The 27,313-nt window shown below is 43.7% G+C and overlaps 1 protein-coding gene across 1 annotated transcript in view; it reads right to left on the bottom strand.

Annotated features, from left to right (window-relative positions):
* Window positions 1-397: 397 nt before the first annotated feature.
* LOC111962438 (RNA polymerase II elongation factor ELL2) overlaps window positions 398-27,313 on the bottom strand; it is a 42,417-nt gene continuing 15,501 nt past the window's right edge. The window contains exons 3-12 of the mRNA XM_023985526.2: window positions 22,977-23,104; window positions 22,138-22,298; window positions 9,910-10,154; window positions 9,236-9,360; window positions 7,730-7,847; window positions 6,906-7,362; window positions 4,537-4,600; window positions 1,959-2,130; window positions 1,785-1,829; window positions 398-952 (exon numbers count right to left, since the gene is read on the bottom strand). Coding sequence (XP_023841294.1) covers window positions 842-952; window positions 1,785-1,829; window positions 1,959-2,130; window positions 4,537-4,600; window positions 6,906-7,362; window positions 7,730-7,847; window positions 9,236-9,360; window positions 9,910-10,154; window positions 22,138-22,298; window positions 22,977-23,104 — 1,626 coding nt within the window. The 3' untranslated portion in view covers window positions 398-841. The remainder of the gene's footprint in view (window positions 953-1,784; window positions 1,830-1,958; window positions 2,131-4,536; window positions 4,601-6,905; window positions 7,363-7,729; window positions 7,848-9,235; window positions 9,361-9,909; window positions 10,155-22,137; window positions 22,299-22,976; window positions 23,105-27,313) is intronic.

Here is a 27,313-nt window from a genome sequence, read left to right as displayed (position 1 = left end):
TTACTATATCATACAAATGTCAAGATTCATAAACATTTTCTTCAGCATAGAGGGGGCAGTTGTTTCCAATCCCATGGCCCATATTTGATGAAGCAGAATGGCTCAATTACTGCAAACAGGAACTACAGACTGAATGTGAAATGTGGGTCAGAGGCGAATGTATAGGAGATTTGACTGGCATGTCTGATTAATGACATGTACTGTATCATCAACTTTAACAAATAGAGAAATTATCAACTCAAACAGTTCACTTCTTGTTCATAGAGGTCTGAGATATTTCCACATAACATTGCATATCTTCCAGCGTCCCCTAATCTTAATCCAGTGATTACAACCCTCTCTATAGAAATCAAGATCTTATATCACTATTTTACATTTATACATTCAGTGAAACAACAAACCGCATATTGTACTGGGTACTTAAATATAGCATGGATAGAAGACTGGGTATGAAGAGCATTTATTCTCATCTGTCCTTATGATTGTACCATCAAACTATGTCTTTCTGTGTAGTCATGGCAATAGACCAAACGTTAAAAGCATTGGGCAGGAGAGTTCATGTACATTAACATTATGGGTAGAAAAAGGAATTTGGCTTAAATTGCCAGCCATTACAACAACACTCGTCCTAAAAAATGATTCATTTGATCACGAGTCGCTGGTCTTGGCCCACTTCATATAAGAGAACCTCTCTCCTCTCTTCCATCAACACTTGGAGGAATAAAGTGAATGTGTGATTCATATGTGATTAAAGTCCTTAACACTCCAGACCCAGGCTCGGCTGGTCAGTCTTTTGGTCCATTGATAAAATAACACCCTGTGGCAGGGTGCAGGCCAGTCACTATGAAGGGGCCTGGGTACGGTCATAGTCCAGGATCAGACCTTTGATGTGAGACAGTTTCTGATGCAGATACTCGCATCGCTTCTTCTCTTCCCGGTAACCAGGGAACTTCTGCAAAGACAAGGCAGAGGGCCGTCAGAGAGCTGGCATTATGGTGACATTGACAAAGTAGAGGGGGGTGTAGCGTGTGGGAAAAGATTGTCCTCAGAGGTGTAAGGAATTAAGTAAAAATACTTTAAAGTACTACTTCAGTAGTTTTTTGGGGGGGTATCTGAAACTTTACTATTCATATTTTGGACTACTTTTACTTCAATACATTCCTAAAGAAAGTAATGTACTGTACTTTTTACTCTATACATTTTCCCTGACACCCAAAAGTACTCATTACATTTTTAATGCTTAGCAGGACAGGAAAATGGTCCAATTGCCACACTTATCAAGATAACATCCCTGGTCCTCCCTACTGCCTCTGATCTGGCAGACTCACTAAACATGGTTCGTTTGTAAATGATGTCTGAGTTTTGGAGTATGCCCCTGGCTATCCGTAAAATAAAATAAGAAGAAGATAATAGTGCCATCTGGTTTGCTTAATATAAGGAATTTGAAATGATTTATACTTTTACATTCGATACTTCAGTATATTTTAGCAATTATATTTAGATTTGAATACTTAAGCATATTTAAAACCAAATACTTTTAGCCTTTAACTCAAGTAGTATTTTATTGGGTGACTTACAATTTTACTTGAGTCATTTTCTATTAAGGTATCTTTAGTTTTACTCAAGTATGACAGTTGGGTACTTTTTCCTACACTGTTGATCCTAATAACAACATTAATATCACTGGTATGAGTCAAAGTTCTTTGTGATAACCATACAGGCTATAATAGATAAGACAGGCTATAAAATAATTCAATAATATTCCCTGCTCATGCATTACTTACTTTCTTATATTTTCTGTATTTCTGCAGTATTTGGTCCTCCATGAGCTGTAACGGAAGAAAAATACAAGACATTTAGTAAGCCCTTGAAAGTTCATCAAGCCAGGTCTTTAAATGTTTAAACAGAAACAGTGTTTTGTTTTGTGTATGGAAGTGACGTCAGTTCCTTGCTCATACCTTGTATTCCTGTGTACCGGGGGAGAGAGTGTTGATCTTTGAGCCCAGCTGAACAAACATCTCTGTGATAGTACCGATCCGGTGATGCAGGGCCCTGTACTCATCATACTCCGCACAGAAATCCTCCTTGTACTGTTGCCGTTGCTCTGAGGCTGTGATGATGTTGTACATTCTGGAAAGAGAGACATTAACATCTTGTGAGCTGTCATTTCAACAACCACAGGCCCATGGCATCCATCCACTATGGTCTGGTCTAGTCTGGCCAGCTGTGACAGGCAACGTGGAATGGCCACATCAGGAGGTAGAAATAGACAGGTTAGCTGTCAACATCACGAAAACGATGCGCACACTTCAATGGGGCAAAAGGCTGTGTATTGTTGTTATTCTGGATGGCCAGATACAGTAGTTAGCAACAATGGCAAAAAGCTGGCATGTGGGGAAGTGTAGGTGGCTTGTTTCAGGTCAATGTATCTTGTTATTGATACCATGTCTTGTTTTGAGGTGTTTTGACTGATATCATGTCTATGCTAATATGGCAAAAATTCGCTAGCTAGCTAACCAACAACTGTAATGATGTATTTTCATTTCATTTCACCTTTATTTAACCAGGTAGGCCAGTTGAGAACAAGTTCTCATTTACAACTRCGACCTGGCCAAGATAAAGCAAAGCAGTGTGACACAAACAACACAGAGTTGCACATGGGATAAACAAACGTATAGTCAATAACACAATAAAAAAACTCTATATACAGTGTGTGCAAATGTAGTAAGATTAGGGAGGTAAGGCAATAAATAGGCCATAGTGGCAAAATAATTACAATTTAGCAATTAAACACTGGAGTGAAAGATGTGCAGAAGATGAATGTGCAAGTAGAGATACTAGGGTGCAAAGGAGCAAATAACAACATGGGGATGAGGTAGTTGGGTGGGCTATTTACAGATGGGCTATGTACAGGTGCCATGATCCGTAAGCTGCTCTGACAGCTGATGCTTAAAGTTAGTGAGGGAGATATGAGTCTCCAGCTTCAGTGATTCTTGCAATTTGTTCCAGTCATAGACAGCAGAGAACTGGGAGGAAAGGCGGCCAAAGAGGAGTTGGCTTTGGGGGTGACCAGTGAAATATACCTGCTGGAGCACGTGCTACGGGTGGGTGCTGCTATGGTGATCAGTGAGCTGAGATAAGGCAGGGCTTTACCTAGCAAAGACTTATAGATGACCTGGAGCCAGTGGGTTTGGCGACGAATATGAAGCGAGGGCCAGCCAACGAGAGCATACAGGTCGCAGTGGTGGGTAGTATATGGGGCTTTGGTGACAAAATGGATTGCACTGTGATAGACTAAATCCAATTTGCTGAGTAGAGTGTTGGAGGCTATTTTGTAAATGACATCACCGAAGTCAAGGATCGGTAGGATAGTCAGTTTTACGAGGGTATGTTTGGCAGCATGAGTGAAGGATGCTTTGTTGCGAAATAGGAAGCTGATTCTAGATTTAATTTTGGAGATGCTTAATATGAGTCTGGAAGGAGAGTTTACAGTCTAACCAGACACCTAGGTATTTGTAGTTGTCCACATATTCTAAGTCAGAACCGTCCAGAGTAGTGATGCTAGACGGGCGGGCAGGTGCAGGCAGCGATCGGTTGAAGAGCATGCATTTAGTTTTGCTTGCATTTAAGAGCAGTTGGAGGCCACGGAAGGAGTGTTGTATGGCATTGAAGCTTGTCTGGAGGTTTGTTAACACAGTGTCCAAAGAAGGGCCAGAAATATACAGAATGTAGACAGTATTTGAGAGAAAACAAGTGCTCATTGTGCACATTTATTTACGTTTTCAACAAACATTGGAGATTAAATATAGTTTCCATGTAATAATCTAAACCACGCCTGTCTGTTTTATGCCACGTAGCAGGCGTAAAATAAACGCCTTAAACTAGATCCCCTAGATAATGATCTTGATTAGAAGAAGAGAAAACTATCAGGGGAGGTTCAACCAAACCAGTAAATGAGTTAAGATGGAGTGTCGCCTTGTTAACGTCCAAAGTGGAAGTTGTGTCACAGGCTCTCTTTCTATTTCCCCTGAAAACCAGAACATCCAGGAATCAACCAACCCATCTATATAAACATGCATTCATCTCTCCAGCAGGTGGCACTGCAGATTAGCAGAATGAATGGCCTTTGACTCAGCTATGATTTCACAGAGATGTGTTCTCAAGATGTGGAAATGTAAGACATTAGATCATTTGTTTTCTAAGTCATTCTCTGTGAAGCTCTGTTATTACTGAACATGTGACAGACCATTTAAACGTTCACATTTTCCACTATTTATGTGAATGTTTTCAATCTGAATCCAGACCTTTTTGAACAAATCACTTTCCTTTCACAACAGAAGTGGTTAAAGTAGTCAACCCATAAAAGAAAACATTGAAGCAACAGATGGTAGTAACAGAACCTGAGACTTTGAAAGCACATACTGGCTTCACTTCTGCCATGTTTACAGTTTGAATGTGCTTCAACCTAGCAGCGCCACTCAGCAACCCAGGGCGATTCTGGAGGACTTATGAATGAAGCAGTGTGTTTGAACTTACATGAAATAGTCGGGCAGCTCTTCCGGTGACGTACGAGTGACAGGTGTTTTAGCCCCCTCATGGTCTGGAGATAAACACAAGCAGAGGAAAAAAAGGTTCATGTAATCTGCCAATGCAAACGTGAAAAAGCTCATATACTAAGGCTGATGGAGTCGTTTATCAGTGCTACTGATAAGAGACCTGCTCCAAGGCAGGCGGTGACGCCAGCAGCGCCCCAGATTGGGAGGCAGAGCAGCCTGCTGACTCGATGGACCGTGGGTCACCCAGCTGTTCCACAGTCAATCATGTACACACTAGCCAGGGAAAGGAATGGGGGGTGCTAGTGGAAAGAGAAAGGGGGATACCTAGTCAGTTGTACAACTGAATGACTTCAACTGAAATGTGTCTTCCACTTTTAACCCAACCCCTCTGAATCAGAGAGGTGGGGGTGGGGCTGCCTTAATCGACATCCACGTCTTCGGCGCCGAAGCTACATACACAGCACCCTTTTCCACTGGAAATGTTCTTCAGCTCACTGATTAGTGTCACTCTGTTGAAAACCTACAGCAATTCACCATGAGCCTTCTAGATAAGTCACTTAACCTATTTGGGACAGGTCCCTTTGAAGTTTCATAATACTTTTCCAATTGAGGTAGTAGTTTTACTACTGCAATAAATATGGGTAATAAAAACAGACCTTTTGACTGTGATCTTTGCTATTTTGTACATGCAGAGAGTGTTTGACAATGTTTATGTATATATGGAAAGTGTTTATTCGTATGTATACAAATACTGGGCAGTCTATGCTGTAATCTTGTTGGCTCAAATAAACGGATTAGGTGCTTCTTCTAATGATTAAACTGCTCTGATTTCCATGTGGGCATAGGCCAGAAGTAGTGTAAATCAGGGATTCCGTTAGGAAAATGTGGCGCCGGATATTTGACCGGCAGCGTTTTAATTTACCGGACCCATGTGCTTTGGTATACGGTAACCTGATTAGGGCGTCCACCCACGATGCTTAGAATGACAGAAATCACCTTTAGATTATAGTCATTCATATTAACAGAACATGCAAGTCAAGGATGCAATGTTGTGCGATCCTTCTTCCCGAAGTCTGATGTGCACTTTGTAGATGTTAGAATAACTGTCCACATTTACTTTTCCTCGGACAACAAGACGAGTAATGAGCAGCAAAATCACTAGTCTATGTCAATCTACTATCCCCCATAGTAGAAACGTTGACCTATTCTATTGGTCAGCTTGTCTAGAAAAAAATGCCTATTCCAAACAAACTCTGGGACAGCTGTGGGACGACAGGTCCCAAATGCATACAACCAGTCGGCCTAGGCTAAATATATATATATTTTTAAAAGCAATGATTATTTTGCAACAGAGCAGAACATTTAGCTATAAATGTTGATGAATTATTATTTCTTCACATTATAGGCACGAACGTTCGCTCCATAATACAATTAGCGGGAAAATACTGTTGTCAAAATGGCACCACACATGCAAGCGGTTTCATGTGACAGAGATGAAAATATCAAATCAAATGAACCAGCAATGCAGTTAAGAAAAATAAGAATTAAGAAAATAATTACTTAATAAATAAATAAATAAATAAAATAACAATAACGAGGCTATATACAGGGGGTACCGGTACCGAGTCAATGTACAGTTTAGTCTAGGTAATTGAGGTAATATGTACATGTAGGTTGGGGTAGATATTTAGAAAGAGGGGAGATCAAATATGCAACAACTAGCATGGGTTGCTAATATGACTAGGCTACTGGACAATGAAAATAAGTTTATATAAAATAATTGCCGCCACAGATAGGGTCTGATTTTGGCTAGGCTACTTTGAAGCAAGGTAGGACATCCCTCATAATATGTTTTAAAATGTTCAGGTTTCAAACAATTAAGTATGTTTTCAAAATGCATACTGCCTCCAGCTCATTGCAAGATGGTTTGTTGTTTGAGATGCTGTACGTGTGTGATGAATAAGATACATAACAAATATACTGTACACAAGTGCCAATTTAATTCCCCTAAATTATGCAAATGTACCTATAGACCGATAAGCATGACCAGTTAAATGTATTTACATTGACTGGTATTTCCATCAATGAATAGGATAAAAAGCATTATTTCGCAATAGGATTTTCTCTTCACCCGGACAATTGACGGGCGGGAATTTTATTTATTGGCTTTTAAAAAGAAATGATCAGCTACTACCGGCTATCGGAAACTCTGCTGTAAATATACCCTTGGATATGATTACCGTATCATTATCAACATGTTTGTTTCTGCTATCATTCTAGTCAACAAGGTCTCAAAATTATATGATTTAGTTGAAAGTTACATTGGGAATGAGAGGGAGCTTTTCTTACCATTGAAATGTTCCTGGTTCTGCTTCAGGTCGGGACTGTTCTCTATCCAGTCTTGTTTTAAGTGCTCCCGTTCCTTGTCTTTGTGCTTCTTGGACTTCTTCTTTTTGTGCTGGCCGTTGGCTAGCTGCTGGTCAGTGCAGATGGAGGGCTCAGTTTGTGGGGCCTTGGGGCTTGGTACTGCTGGGACCGGCTCTGTCCTCTCCAGCTTGGGAATACTGGAGGAACCATCCAGTTTGTGCCGTGTGTAGAGACCATTAGGGCTTCCCTGGACGTGATTGTTGCTTCTCTCAAACTCTGTTTTGGTCTGTACACTGGTGTTGCCTGGACCAGATGAGCTACGGGCTCCAATGGGACCAAGGTGTCCATTGGAAAGGGACTGCAGGGGTAAACTGTGGTCTAATAGTCTTTGCTTCTTGGGGGTCTGACAATCAGATAGCTCAGAGGGAAATGGGCGTTTCTATGTGAAGGGGTAGAGAAGAGGTTTTACCTGTAAGACTTTTTGGCGAAGACTAACCATTAAAACATCCTAACTGGCTCCTGAAAACGGCAGTGACTGAACTGCCTCCAGCACTCCCATAAATAAAAAGCAGATGCTAACACACCAAGAAACGTTCCTCTCATTTCTTCTGTACTCAATCTTATTCTGCAGTAGGCCCATGTCTTGTCAAAAGGCATAACAGTGATCCACTAATCAAACAGAAATAATTTAAGCCTTGAAATTAATCTCTGCATTCTCTTTCATTTCTAATGAATCTCAAGAAAATAAACAGTGAGGAAGGGCAGGATGTAGAAATTATTTTAGAGTTAGGAAGGTGGGTATTTACCACAGAGGGAGTTTTGACCGGGCTGAGTTGTGACGGAGAATCCCCAGGGGTTTTGTGGAATGAATGGTTTGACTGGAAACTCTTCAACTGGCTACTGCTGCTCAGTGGCTGCAGTTTCCTGCAACATTAGAAGGGGAAGACATTTTTACTTTGCTATTCCGTTTATATTAGGGAAGATAATTGAAGCTTTAAACTTGACTTTGGACAGACGTATTAGTTTGTAAATAATGCTTCAAACTCCAACTGCAATTGTATGTCTCCAGTGAAGTGAAAGAGGTGGGGCCATGTTCACAGATGAAAACATAACACAACTAAACAGAAAGAACCATTTGGTTACTGTAACTTCAGGATCAAGATACATAAATTACAAGCAAAGTATGCCTTAGATGTGGCTGTTTATATTAATATTTGCAAAAGAACAAATAGAACCATGCTGTCAGACAGACATTACACTCCAAAATATTTTACAACACACCAGTTTTCTACACTTGACCTCAGAGTGAAACTGACAAGTTTGTCAGCATGTTTCAAAGTGTTAGGCTATCTGTAGATTACATCTGTAACAGACAGGCACTAAGGCGGAGCAGTGTCCAGTCATCTCAGTGAGGAGAACAATGGTGCCAGATGCAGGCTATGTTAGGCTAAACACTCCTCTCTCCACTGGCAATCTGCTTCCTCCAGCTCCTTCCTCACAGAAATCTCACTGGAATCAGAGTTCCATCATACCTCCCACAGCAGCCACATTACTTTTTTAACTAGATGATCAATGGAATCTGCTGGAAGCACCACTGGCTTTCAGGACATTCCAGACATGAGATCCTCTGACAGACTAGGCTACCAGCCTGGTTGGATTCTGATACTAATCACATCCAAATGAAGTTTCTCTCTGAGATAAACTATAGGAAAAGGCTCTTCATTATGATTCAAGAACGGTCATATAGTTGTGAGGCAAGTCAACAGCACCCGTATCCTGTACATTCAAAACGCTCTTTCTAACATCTGAGTCAGTATTGTAAACAGAAGGGCAACAGTTGCACAATAAGCAGGCAGGACGTGGACATCCATCCAAAATGATGTCCACTCTCTCATTCTGAAAAGCTCAGCCAGGCTGCTGTCCTCTACATTAATGCTATTTGGCAACACCATGCAGAGAATTTTTCTCCCCCCCATTAAGACATTTATCTGTGCAGAGAAATAGTCATTTAGAGTCTCTCCTTTCAACATGATCACAGCAGCCTGCCACAGTAATCCAGTGGGCCTGCAGTCTTAGTGCCAGCACGTTGTCAAAAAGCATCAGAGCCCCCCCGCTACTGAGGAGAGGTAATCATCCAAGTACTGAAGCTTACAATGTTACATTAAAATAAACTACAGACAAGGTGGGCTCTCCACCACGACCCCAACATCATGTTGATATAGAGGGAAATATTTAAATATTCACTGGTGAGAATGAGAAGGAGAGTATGATGGTAGAGAAGATGGGTGAGTAGAAGTACAAGCCACACCCACCTAGCCAGGAGCCTATGGATGAGCTGCTTCTCTTCCTCTAGGTAACCGGGCCAATCCTTCTGGACATGACTGTAGAACTCATCCTTCAGAGTAAAGCTGTGGTCTTTGGGATTCAGTTTAGCAACCTGCAAATCAATGACAAACACATTTTAACCGTCTGTCTCTAAAGCATTAGTTGCAGTTTTGACCCTGGTTAAAAAAAAGGATCAACTGGCAGGCTGTCAAAGTTCAATAATACATTGTTCACTATTAACAAGTAATTCATAGTAAACACAGCACTTACACCAGCACTGTGTCCAGTTAGAGCCACAAATAGAATGGCTCTGTGACAAAGAGAGCGAGAAAGTGAGAGAGAGAGCAAGGAAGCGCGCGAGAGAGAGCGAGGCTACTTTGCAGTGTCTACATTTGGAACCCCTAGAGGGGTTTAGAATGGCTTATAAATGCACCTGAATCCCAGGGGCACTTTTAAAGTTGATGTGATGTTTTACATGTGTTTCATTTACCTAAATAGATTAGGTTTATTAATTTCAAATGTATGACAATTGGACTACAATATGCAAAAGTTGTGTGTTATTGAGTTTGATCGCCACTCAGTGAAACCAGCGCCTAACATGCACCTGCAGCCTAGTGCCACAGTACAGTTTTAGTGTCGTGTCGTGTTTTAGAGGTCTCACATCGTCCAGTACTGCTCCCAGGTCAGCCTTGTCCTTAGGACTGGCCCTCTCCCTCTCCAGCCACAGCAGCAGCTCAGGCTTCCTGTAGAACTTCAAGGCCAAGACGTGGATGATACGGTCTCTTAGGGGCCTGAGGGCCACTGGGCTGGGGGCCCCGCTCTTCTTGTTGCTGGGGGAGTGCTTGTTGCTGCTGCTGTCCATGCTTGAGGACAGGCCCTGCTTCCTCTGGATCTTCACACATTTACCTGACAGAGAAAAGTAGATACACAGAGAGGTGCCAGTTGATGAGAACAATGTTAGTGACATACAAACAATATTATAGACATAAAAGCTACCTTCTTACACATCTAAGCTACTGTTACCAAGTAAAGAGTAGTGGTTTAGTGCTCTTGTCAGTCAGTGAAAGTTTCAGCAATTACCACAATTATCACTTGGATGATCTAAAGCGCTCATAGAAAGCCAAGCAGTACACTGGAAATGTGACAAGCGGGATGGGAGGATTATGCTTGTTCTAACTGCCTCTGAACAGGATTCAAAATAGACGGACACTTCTCTGAGCCCAGCAACTCAACATCAGGCCAATCCTCAGGCCAGTTATGCAAAAAAGGCCTGGTATAATGTGTGAGACAAGGGCCAGAAGCAAAACCTGATGTGCTTTGTCTTGACAGATGTCTGTCATAAATACAGTATGCAAACACTGCACACAGGAATAGCACCTTGCATCCCTAGCAGGAAATAGCGTCTGAACAAACATGTTTAGCCAGAACTCAAACTGCCTCATGTACACATACAAACTTAAGTGTTGGTGCGCAGCTCCAGACTTGGAGTTCAGTGAAAGAGTTGCCAGTGAAGTTAACCGGCTCCTGTGCAAGCAGAGGAGTATGGAAACTTAAGCACCTCACTGCTCACTCATACACAAAGGCCTTTTCTTCCTGTTGCAGCACTAATTCTCCTGGCTCCAAGCCAGCAGGACGTGGCGGTGCTTATAGATATATCTCCCAACCCTGATCTCATTAAAAAAGTTGAAGCTCTGCTTTGAAGGTTGCTATAGGACGAAAAGCACAGCCTCTTCATGGAAGCAGAGTGGTTCTGGTATAACTGGTATCTACTATATTAAGTAAAGCTGGAACCCAGCTGCACTGTACACTACGTGAACGAGTTGATTCACTCTATGACACATGGACCTAGATGATTTACATACTCTGTAAAATAATGTCTGGCTCCATGCACTCCATTTGACCTAAATGTCCACAGTTGTTGCACAACTGGAATGTAATCATGTTAAAGCTAGAATCTGCAGTTGCTACATCCATTTTTGGACTTCTAAATTAATAATATGTACCCATTGATTCTTGAAGAATATAACTTATAAATGACTTATGAGCTTAGTTGAACTGTTTTACCCCATCAGAACTCAAAATAAAAACTTGTTTCACTCCAATGTTTGGAAACAATGTACAGCTGAAGTCAGAAGTTTACATACACTTAGATTGGAGTCATTAAAACTCGTTTATCAACCACTCCACAAATTTCTTGTTTACAAACTATAGTTTTGGCAGGTCGGTTAGGACATCTACTTTGTGCATGACACAAGTCATTTTTCCAACAATTGTTTACAGACAGATTACTTCACTTACAATTCACTGTATCACAATTCCAGTGGGTCAGAAGTTTACATACACTAAGTTTGACTGTTCCTTTAAACAGCTTGGAAAATTCCAGAAAATCATGTCATGGCTTTAGAAGCTTCTGATAGGCTAATTGACATAATTTGAGTCAATTGGAGGTGTACCTGTGGATGTATTTCAAGGCCTACCTTCAAACTCAGTGCCTCTTTGCTTGACATCATGGGACAATCAAAAGAAATCAGCCAAGACCTCAGAAAAAAATTGTAGACCTCCACAAGTCTGCTTATCCTTGGGAGCAATTTCAAAATCGCCTGAAGGTACCACGATCCTGTACAACAATAGTACACAAGTAACACCATGGGACCACGCAGCCATCATACGCTCAGGAAGGAGACGCGTTCTGTCTCCTAGAGATGATCGTACCTTGGTGCGAAAAGTGCAAATCAATCTCAGAACAAACAGCAAAGGACCTTGTGAAGATGCTGGAGGAAAACAGGTACAAAGTATCTATAGCCACAGTAAAACGAGTCCTATATCGACAAAACCTGAAAGGCCGCTCAGTAAGGAAGAAGCCACTGCTCCAAAACCGCCATAAAAAGCACACTACGGTTTGCAACTGCACATGGGGACAAGATTGTACTTTTTGGAGAAATGTCCTCTGGTCTGATGAAACAAAAATAGAACTGTTGGCCATAATGACCATCATTATGTTTGGAGGAAAAGGGGGAGGCTTGCCAGCTGAAGAACACCATCCCAACCGTGAAGCACGGGGGTGTCAGCATCATGTTGTGGGGGTGCTTTGCTGCAAGAGGGCCTGGTGCACTTCACAAACTAGATGGCACCATGAGGAGGGAAAATGATGTGGATTATTGAAGCAACATCTCAAGACATCAGTCAGGAAGTTAAAGCTTGGTCGCAAATGGGTCTTCCAAATGGACAATGACCCAAGCTAACTTCAAAGTTGTGGCAAAATGGCTTAAGACAACAAGTGAGAGATTGAGTTGGCCATCACAAAGCCCTGACCTCAATCCTGTAGAAAATTTGTGGGCAGAACTGAAAAAGCATGTGCGAGCAAGGAGGCTTACAAACCTGACTCCGTTACACCAGCTCTGTCATGAGGAATGGGACAAAATTCACCCAACTTATTGTGTGAAGCTTGTGGAAGGCTACCCGAAACGTTTGACCCAAGTTAAACAATTTAAAGGCAATGATACCAAATACTAATTGAGTGTATGTAAACTTCTGACCCACTGGGTATGTGATGAAAGAAATAAAAGCTGAAATAAATCATTCTCTCTACTATAATTCTGACATTTCACATTCTTAAAATAAAGTGGTGATCCTAACTGACCTAAGACAGGGAATTTTTACTAGGATTAAATGTCAGGAATTGTGAAAAACTGAGTTTAAATGTACTTGGCTAAGGTGTATGTAAACTTACCACTTCAACTGTAAATGTAAACACACTGTATAGCCTCAAAGCATGGTTAAAATGATCATTTTGACATCATAGATGGTCAGTCCTTGCATCCATAGCTGTCTGAGAGTGGTTTCATTTCTCAAGGCCAATCACTCAGTATTTTACCAAAACAGAGGTGGGGGAAATGCTTTGTTATTGTTTCAGCTAAGGATTCTAGCTTTAAAACCATATTGGTTAATTAATAAGTCTTCAAAATGTCTATTCTTCAAGGCGCCTATATGACAGTTACATAAAACTTCCTGACATTTTCATAATGTGAGGAATGAGGATATCATCAACATATACTATGCACCCCAGTAAGATTAAAGGGTATAATTTTAATCAACTCTGGGCCTGAGGGTAAATCTCTGCTTTAGCCAAATACAATGCAGTTTCCAGAGCTTGTCGTAACAGCTACTGTGGTTCAAGACACATACAATTCACAGTCCAATATCTTCCTGTAGTGTAGTGAAATAGCCTGTGTTGCCACATTTTAAACATGCAGCGACTAGACGCGAACAACAATAAATTCAATATGCTTGTCATGTAGTTGGTTATGGGAAGGTTTGCAAAGCGCCAGTCTGTCTACTGTGTAGCTTTTACACGAAACCAGCAGAACACTGAACATGCTTGACTAAAACATACTTAACTTATTAGAAATATGATAAGGGTTGGTTCCTTTGTTGCTGAAAAATATTTGTGAAAAATGCTCAATTTTAAAAAAAAGCAGTAACTAGATACAGTAGTTGTAAGGTTCTGTATATATTTTCTTAGTCAACCTTGCCCTGTCTTTCATTTTGTTCATTGATTTCACCTGTGTTAGTTACTCACCTGGTCTCATCAGCTCCTTATTTAGTTCAGTTCATTCTGTTTGTGCCTTTGTGAGGTATTGTTCGACCCAACACTACCTGAACTAACCAGACCCAACACTACCTGGGACTAAGACTCAGGTGAACCGCAAAACGATAGACCTGTGGAGATAACCAGACCAGAACTGTACTACCGTGACTAACAGAGCGCATCATACTGGGAATACGCAGACCAACAGTACCTGGACTAACGCAGACCAACATTCCCTGGATGACCAGAGATAGGCCCAACACTACTGAACTCCAGTTCCACACTACCTGAACTAACCAGGACGCAACACTAATTGGAGATTAACCAGACCCAAGACTACAGACCTGGACGTAACCAGACCCAACTCATACCTGGACTAACCGAGACCCAACAGGCTACTGGGACTACCAGACCAACATTACCGTGGTACTTCAACCAGACTCAACACTACGTGAACTACCAGACCCCCCAACCTGACCTGAAATAACGCAGATACTCAAACACTGGTAAGCCGAATAGGTGCAGGCAATGGGAGTACAATAACGAGACCAGCGGGATTGACGGTTGTGCGTGTCTGGTGTAGGGACTAACCGAGAACCCAGACATAGCCATAGGAATTAGAGCGGAGAACCTAGTATCTGTGGACGCGGCAATTGAGTGGACTGCCAGAGGCCATATTCACCCTGGATAACCAGACCCAAACTACATGGCTAACGCCAGACCAACGTGAACAACTGTACTGGACTAACCAACCGCCACACTAATGGACTACGCAGTTAGACCAGGTTGGACTAACCCGATCGTTAACACTACCTGCGACTAACCAGATCCATGAATATAGAGAGCCAGGTACAGACCCAACACTCACTGACTAACCGACACTTGGAGGAAGGAGTGATTGAAGCGGGTGGACGAGGAAGCGGGTTTATCTTGTTAGCGTGTGGGGCGGGCGAGGCTGAGGTTGCCGCCGAACACTTAGAACTGGAACCAACTACCGTTGGAGCTAAACCGGACCCAACACAACACCTGGACTACCAGCAACCAACGCTACAACTGGACTAACCAAGACCAACGCTAACTGGACTAACACGACCCAACGCTACGGACATACACAGACCGAACGCTAACTGGACTAAGCAGACCAAGTAACTGACTAACGCGACCCAACGCTACCTGTGGACTAACCAGACCCAACACTACCTGGACTAACCAGACCCAACACTACCTGGCGCTAACCGATACCGCAACACTAACTGGACTAACCAGACCCAACACTACCTGAATAGACCAGACCAACACTACTTTGAACTAAACGCAGAGGCCAACACTACCTGAACTAACCAGACCCACATACCTGAACTAACCAGACCAACACTACCGTGGACTTAAACAAGACCAAACTACTGGACTGGGTAACCAGACCTCAACACTAACCTGAGCTTACCGGACACCAACACTACCTGGACTAACCAGACCAACACTACTGGACTAACCAGAGACCCACACACCTGGCTAACCAGACCCTATGGTTACTAAGCAGACGCCAACACTACCTGGACTAAGGACCGTGCCATTCGGGACAGAGTGCCATAACCTGGACTAAACCAGGACGCTATTGGATAACCAGACGCCACCTAGATGGAACTTAAGCACTACGCAGGCAACCACGGATTTAACACCGAAACTACGGATTAACAGACCAATCACTCAACCTGACTAAGCGCAGACTGCCAACCTTACCTGGAACTAACCCAGACCCTACACAGGACTTATGACATTACTGCGATCTAACAGACCCAACACTACCTTGGACTAGGCAGACCTAACAACTATCGGGTGGATAACCAGACGCAACACTACCGTGGACTAACCAGACCCCAACATCTAACTTCTGGATAGACCAGAGCCAACATTAAGGTGGACTACAGACCCAACATTAGTGAACTACACCAACCACAACGTGTACTAGCAGACCCTTCGTGACTACCAGACAACATACTGGAATAACCCGCAGACCGCAACACTATACTGGACTACCAAACGCAAGCACTAGCGGACGTAGGTCGCGATCAACTAAACTGGACATAACCGAACCCCAACACTAATGGACCCAACACGTACCTGGGATCGGATTCAACACTTGTGTTTGGACTAAGTCCAGACCGCACGACTAACTGGACTAACCAACCCTAGATGCTAACTGACTAACCAGACCAACCTAAACGGACTTACAGAGTTAGCGAAACTACTAACCTGACCACCTACTACACCAGAGCCGCCAAGCATAATGGAACTACAGCCCAGTCTATGGATAGCCACACCCACCTACCTGACTAACCAGACCCAACACTCCAACACGAACGTGCAGACTATACCTGGACTAAGCCCACACTACCTGGATCTAAGGACCAGACCAACACTACGCGGAGCTGAACCAGACCCAACATACCTGGGAACTAACCAGACGCCAAACTAACCTGGACTAACCAGAACTCCACATTGACTATACCCGTGGATGGATACCAGATCCAACATCTTAACTGGCACTAACCAGAACCTTACACTAACAGACCAACTACCTGGACTAACAGCCACACACACTACGCTGGACTAACCATGCCCAACACTAACTGGACTAACCAGGACCCAACATCTGGACTACCAGACCAACACTACTGACCCAACATAACCCTGGAGCTAACCGACCCAACACAAATGCACTAACGAGCCAACGCTAACTGGACTAACCAGACCCAACGCTAACTGGACTAACAGACCAACGACTGTACCGACCGCTAACTGGACTACCAGACCCAACGCTAACTGGCTACACTCAGGACAACAGCTACCGTGGACTAACCAGACCCAACATACCCGGGACTAACCAGACCAACACTACCTGGACTAACCAGACCCAACACTAACTGGACTAACCAGACCAACACTACCTGACACCAGACCCAACACTTACCTGAACAACCAGACCACACTACTGAACTAACCAGACCCAACACTACTGAACTAACCAGACCCAACACTACCTGGACTACGCAAGACCAACACTAAACCTGGACTAACCAGACCCAAAACTACCTGGACCTAACCAGACACCACCTTGGCAACACTACCGCATGGACTAACAGACAACACTACCTGGACTAACCAGACCCAACTTACTACGCTGGACTAACCAGACCCAAACTACCCTGGACTAACAGACCCAACACTACCTGGACCTAACAGACCGCACTACCTGGACTAACCAGACCCAACACTACCGGACTACCAGCAGACCGCAATCTCCCTGGACTGCAACCAGACCCCAACACCACACCTGGACTACAGACCAACACTCTGGACAACGGACCAACACTACCTGTGACTAACCAGCCCAACACTACCGTGAGACCTTTGAACACAAACCAACACTAACTGGACTAACCAGACCCAACACTACCTGAACTAACCAGACCCAACACTACCTTGAACTAACCAGACCCAACACTACCTGAATCTAACCAGACCCAACACTAACTGAACTACGCAGACCCAACATACTCTGGACTAACGCAGACCCAACACTACTGGACTAAGCCAGACCAACACTACTGGACTAACCAGACCCAACACTAACTGGACTAACCAGACCGCAAGCACTAACTGGATAACAGCACCAACAAGCACACTGACTACACCAGACCAACACTACCTGGACTAACCAGACCCAACACTACCTTGGACTAACGCAGAACCAACACTACTGGACTATACCAGAAATCGCGATACCAACACCTACCCTGGACTAACCAGATCCAACACTACCATGGTAACCAGACCAACACTAACCTGGACCCAACCTACCTGAATAACCGGACCCACACACAAACTGGACTAACCAGACCCAACACTAACTGGACTAACCAGACCCAACGCTAAACGTGGACTAACCAGAACCATAACGCTAACTGGGACTACAGCAGCCCAACGCTAACTGGACTAACCAGACCCCAAGACTAACAGACCCAACACTACCTTGGACTAACAGACCAACACTACCTGGACTAACCAGACCAACTACCTGGACTAACCAGACCCAACTCACTGGACTAACCAGACCCAACACTCACTGGACTAACCAGACCCAACACTACTGAACTCCCAGACCAACACTACCTGAACTAACACCAGACCAACATACCTGGACTAACCAGATCCAAACACTACCTGGACTAATAACCAGACCAACACTACTGGACTAACCAGACCCAACACTACCTGGACTAACCAGACCCAACACTACCTGGACTAACCAGACCCAAACACTAACTGGACTAACCAGACCCAACACTGAACTGGAACTAAAGCAACGACCAACACTACCTGGACCCAACCTACCCTGGACATAACCGACCCAACACATAACCTGGGACTAGCCAGACCCCAACCTAACTGGACTACAACCAGACCCCGCAACGCTAACGCTGGACCTAACCAGACCCAAGGTAACTGGACCTAACCAGACCCACGCTAAACTGGACTAAACCAGACCCAACGCTACTGGACTAACCAAACCCAACACCTACCTGGAACTAAGCAGACTGCCAACACTGACTGGACTAACCAGACCCAACACTACCTGTGGACTAAGCAGAGCCAACACCTAACTGGACTAACCAGACCCAACATAATGAACTAACCAGACCAACACTACCTGAACTAACCAGCACCACACTACTGAACTAACAGGGACCACAACACTGACCTGAATAACCCGACCCAACACTACCGTCTGGACTAACCGGAGATGCCCAACGACTACCTGGACTAACCCAGACCCAACACTGACGTGGACTAACCAGACCAACCACTACCTGGCTAACAGACAAACCTCAGTGGACTAACCAGACCCAACACTACTGGACTAACCAGACCAACAACTACCGCTACGCTGACTCAGGGACAGACCAACACTACCTGGACTAACCAGACCCAACCTACCTGGACTAAGGACCCAGACCCAACACTACCGTGCTAAGCAGACCCAATACTACCTGGACTAACCAGACCCAACACTACCTGGACTAACCAGACTGAACACTCCTGGCTAACCAGACCCAACACATGTCAGACCCTCGACTAACCATCCCAACACCCAACACTAACTGGGACTAACCAGACCCAACACTACCTGAACTAACCAGACCCAACACTACCTGAACTAACCAGCCCAACACTACCTGAACTAACCAGACCCAACACTAACTGAAACTAACCAGACCCAACACTACTCTGGACTAACCAGACCCAACACTCCTGGACTAACCAGACCCACACTACCTGGACTAACCAGACCCAACACTAACTGGACTAACCAGACCAACACTAACTGGACTCACAGACAACACTTACTGAACTAACCAGACCCAACACTACCTGACTAATACGCAGACCAACACTGAACCGACCCAACACTACCTGGACTAACCAGACCCAACACTACTGACTCCAAACCCAACACTACCTGGACTAACCAGATCCAACACTACCTGGACTAACCAGCCAACCTAACTGGACCCAACACTACGCGTGGATAACAGACCAACAACTGGACTAACCAGAACCCAACACTAACTGGACTAACCAGACCCAACGCTAGAACTGGACTAACCAGACCCAACGCTAACTGGACTAACCAGACCAACGACTGACTAACCAGCCCCAACCTAACTGGACTAACCAGACCCAACACTACCTGCTAACCAGACCAACACTACTGGACTAACCAGACCCAACACTACCGTGGACTAACAGACCCAACACTACCTGGACTAACCAGACCCAAACACTACCTGGACTAACCAGACCCAACACTACCTGAACTAACCAGACCCAACACTACCGGAACTAACCAGACCCAACACTACCTGAGCACTAACAGACCCAACACTACTGAACTAACCAGACCCAACACTAACTGAACTAACCAGACCCAACACTACCTGACTAACAGATCCACACTACTGGACTAACCAGACCTCACACTACCTGGACTAACCAGCGACCCTCAACACTAACCTGGACTAACCAGACCCAACACTAACTGGACTAACCAGACCCAACACTAACTGAAATAACCAGACCCACACTACCTGCTAACCAGACCCAACACTACCTGGACTAACCAGACCCAACACTACCTGGACTAACCAGACCCACACTACCTGGACTAACCAGACCCAACACTACCTGGACTAACCAGACTCAACACTAACTGAACTAACAGGCCTAACCCTTCTTAACCTCAATACTAGCAGACAGGTGGTGGAGATTCACTATACTTCTATCACCACTGAATATGTTAAACTAAAACACATTCCTTTATAAGACAGTTTTGTACAGTTACAGTAATGGTCAGAGATGACCTTAAAATGCCTTTTACAGAATTTCTTCAATCTTTTCACTGGGAAAGTATTTGGACCATACATTAAACTAAATGTAGCCATTTTCCTGCAAACCATCATTTGTATGTTGAAACATGAGGAGATAGCCATAGAATTACTGTACCACAAATACTCGCTGGCTGCCACAGGAAGTTTGTGTGCACAGTAGCGCATATGACATATAGTTTATGACCTTTAATTTCAGTTCCCTTTGAATGGGTGCATTACTGTCCTGTCATGCTGTGGGAAAGTGAGTCCAGTTGTGTGCCTTAAACCTTATGAACCAATGTCAATGTTCCCAGGCTGAGGTTGCAAGTGGACGTCCTCCTTTTCACTTGACTACATCTACCTTTAACAGGATTGTGCAACAGCCCTCAAGAAGCCTATTTCAACAGCACTGGCATGTCATGTGTTCTGCCACCTCTGGTCTCTTGGCACTCCCACCCCTACGGGAAGGCAGCTCAGCCCAGACCAGTCCAAGTTCTTCTCTGTCTTGGCACCCCAATGGTAGAGCCAGCTTCCCCTGAAGCCAGGACAGCAGAGTCCCTGGTCCCACAGCACCCCCCCCCCCCCCCCACACTTTATTGAGGAAAAATGTACTTACTATGACTGTGATATGTGGTTGTTCCACCTAGCTATCTTAAGATGAATGCACTAACTGTAAGTCGCTCTGGATAAGAGCGTCTGCTAATTGACTACAAGTTCAAATGTAAAAATGTGCTGCTTGCTTCAACAGCTGTAGAAAATGGATTGTGCAGTATGTTCTATTTATGTTTTAGACAATATGTGTAAAGCTGTAAAACTGTCAGTGTCTGCAAAGAAGAGCTCTACGTGCCTTAAATCCACAAATGCATATTATGTCATAAAGACAGCATAGTTCTACACGTCTGTTCAGGTTATAATACACAGCATCGGTAACATGTCCATTTAGAACCCACCAGAAGACACAGAAGTATACCTGTGTATGCATCCTCCTGCATGACATGTAACTAATGCACATCCCAATGGTCCCACATGCTGTATAAAGATATCTACAGCACTGCTATGCTGGGCTCTCGAGTGGCGCAGCAGTCTAAAGCACTGCATCTCAGTGCTAGAGGCATCACTACAGACCTTGGTTCGATACCGGGCTGTATCACAACCAGCCGTGATTGGGAGTCCCATAGGGCGGCGCACAATTGGCCCAGCGTCAATCGGGTTAAGGGAGGGTTTGGCCGGGGTAGGCCCTCATTGTAAAATAATAATTTGTTCTTAACTGGCTGGCCTAGTTAAATAAAGGTTAAATAAAAAAATATGCTCCCACAATAATTTCTTTACATAGTGGCACAAACAGGTTTTGATTCTGATCTTCGTCAGTTCTTAACTACTTATGGTAAATTATGGCCTTTGCTTCAGAGAATCTGCAAACAATAATTCAGTATTTCAGCTGATGAAAACTAATTGAATCGCAGCTACTGTAATTAAACTCTTAGGCAGAACTTCATCCACTCAGCATGAGACTTGTTAGTGCATACTTCTGGCAAACTCAATCACATGAATGGAGCTGGCAGGCAGGTTTGGCAGCGTGCCTGAGCAATCTGGCCTAAATGAAGGGAGAAGAAGAAGAAAAAGAGGCCTCCCTGTCGCTTGAATAATTGCAACCCAGTACTTTGATCAACTATGCAATAACTTCCACACCATATGGCAATTATCAGCAGGACAAGATGGTAAAAGGCGATGGATTAGAAGCTTTCAGAGAACATTACAACTCCTCCATTATTTTGCCCTTGATCCCCAAAGGTAAAGGGCTCGGTGTGACTGGTTCTGGTTTGGACATAGCTCAGCCAGCAGAGGAAAAAGCAGCCTGTGACTGCAGACTTACCACGTGTGGAGCCTGGCTTGATCTCGATGGCCGACCTGCTCATGATGTCCTTCTCCACCTGAGACATGCGCTCCCGGGTCATCTGGTACGAGTCATCAGTGGCACACACAGTGATCTTGTCCTGAATACTGCCCTGGCCTTCCAGGTGCTCCCTGCCCTCCCTGAGGCAAGTATAAGATCAGGCTCACATAGCAGCAAAAGATCTCACACTACTTCCAAATCAATACAGCATTTCTTGAAAATGTGTTTTGTGTGATTCTGTCTACATATGACATGTGTCTCACTCCCATGACTGGTTCTGTGACTTCTGTCCTCATGCTTGTTCCTCACATCCTATGCTAAGGCATTAAGCTGTAGAACAAGTGAAGTATTGTAAAGCCACAAGACTTTGAGCTGCAGGGCAAACAGAGCGTCACAACTCTACCCCTCAAACTAACCCTACATGGTTCCAAACACTGTGATCTCACTGTCCTCAGACATGTGTAAGTCAAAGGTCTAGAGACAACCAACCTCAACTGTCAAACTGTAACAACACAGTATGCTAAATAGGTGCTTACAGTAACTCAAAAGACAAAAAAGAGCTCAACAAAAATTACTTAAATCAAAAGGACAGAGTTTATGAGTAGTTCTAAAATAAGACTGAACTGTATTATACATGCAATGGTAAGAAACATTGTCTGAGGATAAGCTGTAATTTGAAGCGGTCACATTGTGACAAGGGTTACTTATGTTGGCAATGGGAGAGAGAGTGTAAGAGAGAGCAGTGTCTCAGAAGTCCTGTGGTCACAATCTGACTGAACTGGCTGTGGTTGACTGTGAAAACAGTGGTGTGTGCTTACCTTGAGACATACTGGTGTGTGCAGTCGAAGCTGGCCTGAGGTTTGTCCTTGCTATCACTGGACAGGTAGAAGGAGAAGACTCGTAGTGCGTCCGGGGCATCTGGGGACGGGGCGGGGATCTTGATGTACTGTTGTCAGGGGACACAGAGAGATCGTTAGATCACTGAGGGGACCATGTGTAAAAGTATAAATGTTTATCATTTTTAGCATATTCAGCTGTGCCATCGGTCTGCATATTCTAAACATGCTAAATGAAATACCTTGCATTTGTGTCATACAATCCGATAAGTTTTGGTAACTAACGTATACAGGACTGTAAAGAATGAACCGGATATTAGTCATCAATTAGGTTACACATTTAATTGGATAGCAAAACGTGCTAAATAGGAATACTGAGGTTATTGACATTGCATATGATTCAACTGCTCAGGGTGGCAGCCAGGCAGCCTCTGGCTTAATGTGATATCAAATGAAGCCACATCTGAAGCATTTTAAAGTCAACTAGGCATATCATATCACTTTTCCAATCTAATTCCAAACATCAACACACATCTTGAAAGCCGTGCCGTATTTCTGCTCTCCGAAGGTACACTATATATACAAAAGTATGTGGACATCCGTTCAAATAAGTGGATTTGACTATTTAAGCCACACCCGTTGCTGACAGGTGTATAAAATTGAGCACACTGCCATGCAATCTCCATAGACAAACATTGGCAGTAGAATGGCCTTACTGAAGAGCTCAGTGACTTTCAATGTGGCACCGTCATAGAATCCCCCCTTTCCAACAAGTGAGTTCGTCAAGTTTCTCCCTGCTAGAGCTTCCCCGGAACGGTTAAGCCGCGAAGTGGTAGGCCACACAAGCTCACAGAACGGGACCGCCGAGTTCTGAGGCGCATACTGCTGAGTTCCAAACTGCCTCTGGAAGCAATGTCATTACATTAACTATTCGTCAGGAGCTTAATTAAATGGGTCTCCATGGCTGAGCAGCTGCACACAAGTCTAAGGTCACCATGTGCAATGCCAAGTGTTGGCTGGATTGGTGTAAAGCTCACCGCCATTGGACTCTGGAGCAGTGGAAATGCGTTCTCTGGAGTGATGAATCACGCTTCACAAATTGGCAGTCCGAAGGTCAAATCTGGGTTTGGCAGATGCCAGGAGATGCAGAGTGCCAACTATAAAGTTTGGTGGAGGAGAAATAATGGTCTGGGGATGTTTTTCATGGTTCGGGCTAGGCCCCTTAGTTCCAGTGAAGGGAAATCTTAACGCTACAGCATACAATGACATTCTAGATGATTCTGTCCTTCCAACTTTGGGGAAGGCCCTTTCCTGTTCAGCATGACAATGCCCCGGTGCAGAAAGCGAGGTTCATGCAGACATGGTTTGTTGAGATCGGAGTGGAAGAACCTAACCTCAACCCCATTGAACACCTTCGGGATGAATTGAAACGCCGACTACGAGCCAGGCCTAATCGCCCAACATCAGTGCCTGACCTCACTAATGCTCTTGTGGCTGAATGGAAGCAAGTCCCCGCAGCAATGTTCCAACATCTAGTGGAAAGCCTTCTCAGACGAGTGGAGGCTGTTATAGCCATATTAATGCCCATGATTTTGGAATGAGATGTTTGACGAGCAGGTGTCCATATACATGTAGTGTATTATCAATTACAGTGTTCCTCTGTAGTTGCTAACTGAATGCTGTGTCCTTGCAGAGCAATTCAGTTCATCAATTTTCAATCGCTGTTCCTAGCCCAATCCTGGTATAGAGAAGTGTAGACTGTAGTTTCTACAAAAATAATTAACAGATTCTTTCTATTCATACAGTACATCTATACTATTAAATGGTAAGTCTTAAACAAGTCTTTAAAAAACACATTCCCTTCTTCTGCCTAAAAATTATTGTGTGCTTGGTACATCCATATAAAACAATCTTCTCTCCAAACTAACATTCTCTGCTATCCTCAAACAACCCAAGATAAATATGTAAGCACAGTGCACAAAAAAACCCAATTATAGCTGTATAAATACAGTCTTAAACAGGCCAAATGTAAAAGGTGTCCATCTGTAGAGCACCATGTTAATCATCATCTACCTATACCAGTATTACTGTATTCTGCATGTTACACTCTGTGACACACTTGTATCAACCTTGCAGCATTGCTGCTTTGATGTTATTGCTTTGGAACAACACTGTTATTTAATGAGTACATTTTATCTGACCAGGGGGTGATTGGAGTAAATGTAATCTAGAAGTTTATTTGCTAGTGGACCAAAGTAGATTTTTGTCACACCCTGACCTTAGAGATCCTTTTTATGTCTCTATTTTGGTTTGGTCAGTGCGTGAGTTGGGGTGGGCATTCTATGTTTTTGTTCTATGTTTTCTATTTCTATGTGTTTGGCCGGGTGTGGTTCTCAATCAGAGGCAGCTGTCTATCGTTGTCTCTGATTGAGAACCATACTTAGGTAGCCTTTTCCCACCTGTGTTTGGTGGGTAGTTGTTTTCTGTTTTGTGTCTGCTCCAGACAGAACTGTTTCGCTTTCGTTCTCCTGTTTGTTGTTTTTGTTCGATGTGGTTTTTTGGATTACATCATGAACACTTTAAACGCTGCACCTTGGTCCACTCTTCCTTCAGCCCACGAGAGTCGTTACAATTTTAATGTATTGATATGAGAGCGGGCTTGACCCTCCTCTGTTTTCAAGCCATAAAACTGACCTAAATAAGCAGCTGGCTAAGACAATAACCCAGGCCACATGGGAAATACTAGGTCATAAAATGACGACCTCTTGTCAGCCATTGGACCGGGGAGGCTGATATCCTGGCATTACCAATAGGAACTCATGACCCTCTACCTGGATAATAGTGGCCAGTGTCATATACAGTACTGTCCAGGGCTCCCCTGGCGACCAACAGAGCTATGGGGCAACCATCAGTTACATTAAATGGCCTAAAAATCTACTTTCACTAAATGGCCAATTGAACAAAGAATGTTATTAACCAAGAGGTATTGTAATGTACTTAAAAACATTGGGCACTGACTGTCCATTTATTCAAGTTGAAATGGACAGTTTTGATGATGCTGAGCCTGTGCCCTAGGGTCTCTTCTCACTACGAGAGATTGCCTAGAGGTTTCGAGAAAATACCCTCGGCTAGACCTTTAACTGTAATACACCACCTCCGGAGGTTGCAGTTGAATTGTCTTCTAAATACACCACCTCCGGAGGTTGCGGGTGAGCCTTGCTCACCCCCTCCTCCAAGCATTGCAGAATTGTCTTCTAGAGTCAAATGCTTCTACAGTAAAATTCTTAATAGCAGAGCAATGTTTTTTAAACAGCTGAAATGTATCGGCATTTTCCTTATATTTGAGACTCGTTTACTCTGAAATTGACACCGTAGCTTTAAGGGAATCTCAGAACACTGTCATTTATTTCAAAGCAAAAGCTAGTAAGAATGCAAGTAGCCGAATTTCTCAACTCCAAGATGTACAAGTACAATAAAGTTGAGTGGTGACGAGTGTGGGTGTACTGCACCTCCGACACTTGTAAAAATGTCCATTATTGAATGATTTCCTTGTACCCATGTTTGTCTTGTGTAAATGCAAGCTTTTCTTTGGGTGCTAAAATCCATAGTTTTTGATAGAAATTGTATTTTATGTGAGCAATCTAGGTATGGTTCAGATAGCTGAATGCTAACGTCAGCCAATGTTAACTAACGAAGCTAACTAGCTAGCTAGTAATATGCAGGGGTGAAAGTAAGGCGGTCTGGTATGGCATCCTGGCAAAATACACCGTACAGGTAAAATATGAGCCTATCTCAATAATTAAAACAAAATGTAAAGAAAACTGTAGGCTATTACACCACTTTTTATCATTACTGCATGTGAGAGGCATGACAATTTTGCGAATGGACTTAAAAACGAGCGTTATAGCCTACGCTCCAAAATGTGATGTGGTGCGAAGAGAACATTTAAATCAGAACACGATTGACATTTTGCCAAGGCAGAGATAAGTGACCTAGACGGGCACCGACAGCAGTGACTGCATAAATTGTGGCGTAATGACAATCGTCAAATGTCATAAATCTTTTAGGGTGTTTTGTGTAACAGATGTCTCTTTCCATTCACCACTGTTTGGAGGCTGGAAATATGTTGCGAGTGGATGAACGTGCACGGGTAACCTAGTAAAGGAGCCATTTGAAGTGACTGTTTGACAAGCGTGTACACACATAGGAGGTCCCGTACCGGGAACAAATTAATTAAACTTTCACCCCTGGTAATATGTGAGGAGGATGCATACATTTTGCTTAGCTTGCTAGCTACTTATCGCTGTATAATATTAATG

Source organism: Salvelinus sp. IW2-2015, linkage group LG4q.1:29, assembly GCF_002910315.2.
Source record: "Salvelinus sp. IW2-2015 linkage group LG4q.1:29, ASM291031v2, whole genome shotgun sequence".
Lineage (NCBI taxonomy): Eukaryota > Metazoa > Chordata > Actinopteri > Salmoniformes > Salmonidae > Salvelinus > Salvelinus sp. IW2-2015.
Note: the sequence above shows the minus strand (reverse complement) of the source record. Positions and strands in the feature narration are given on the sequence as shown.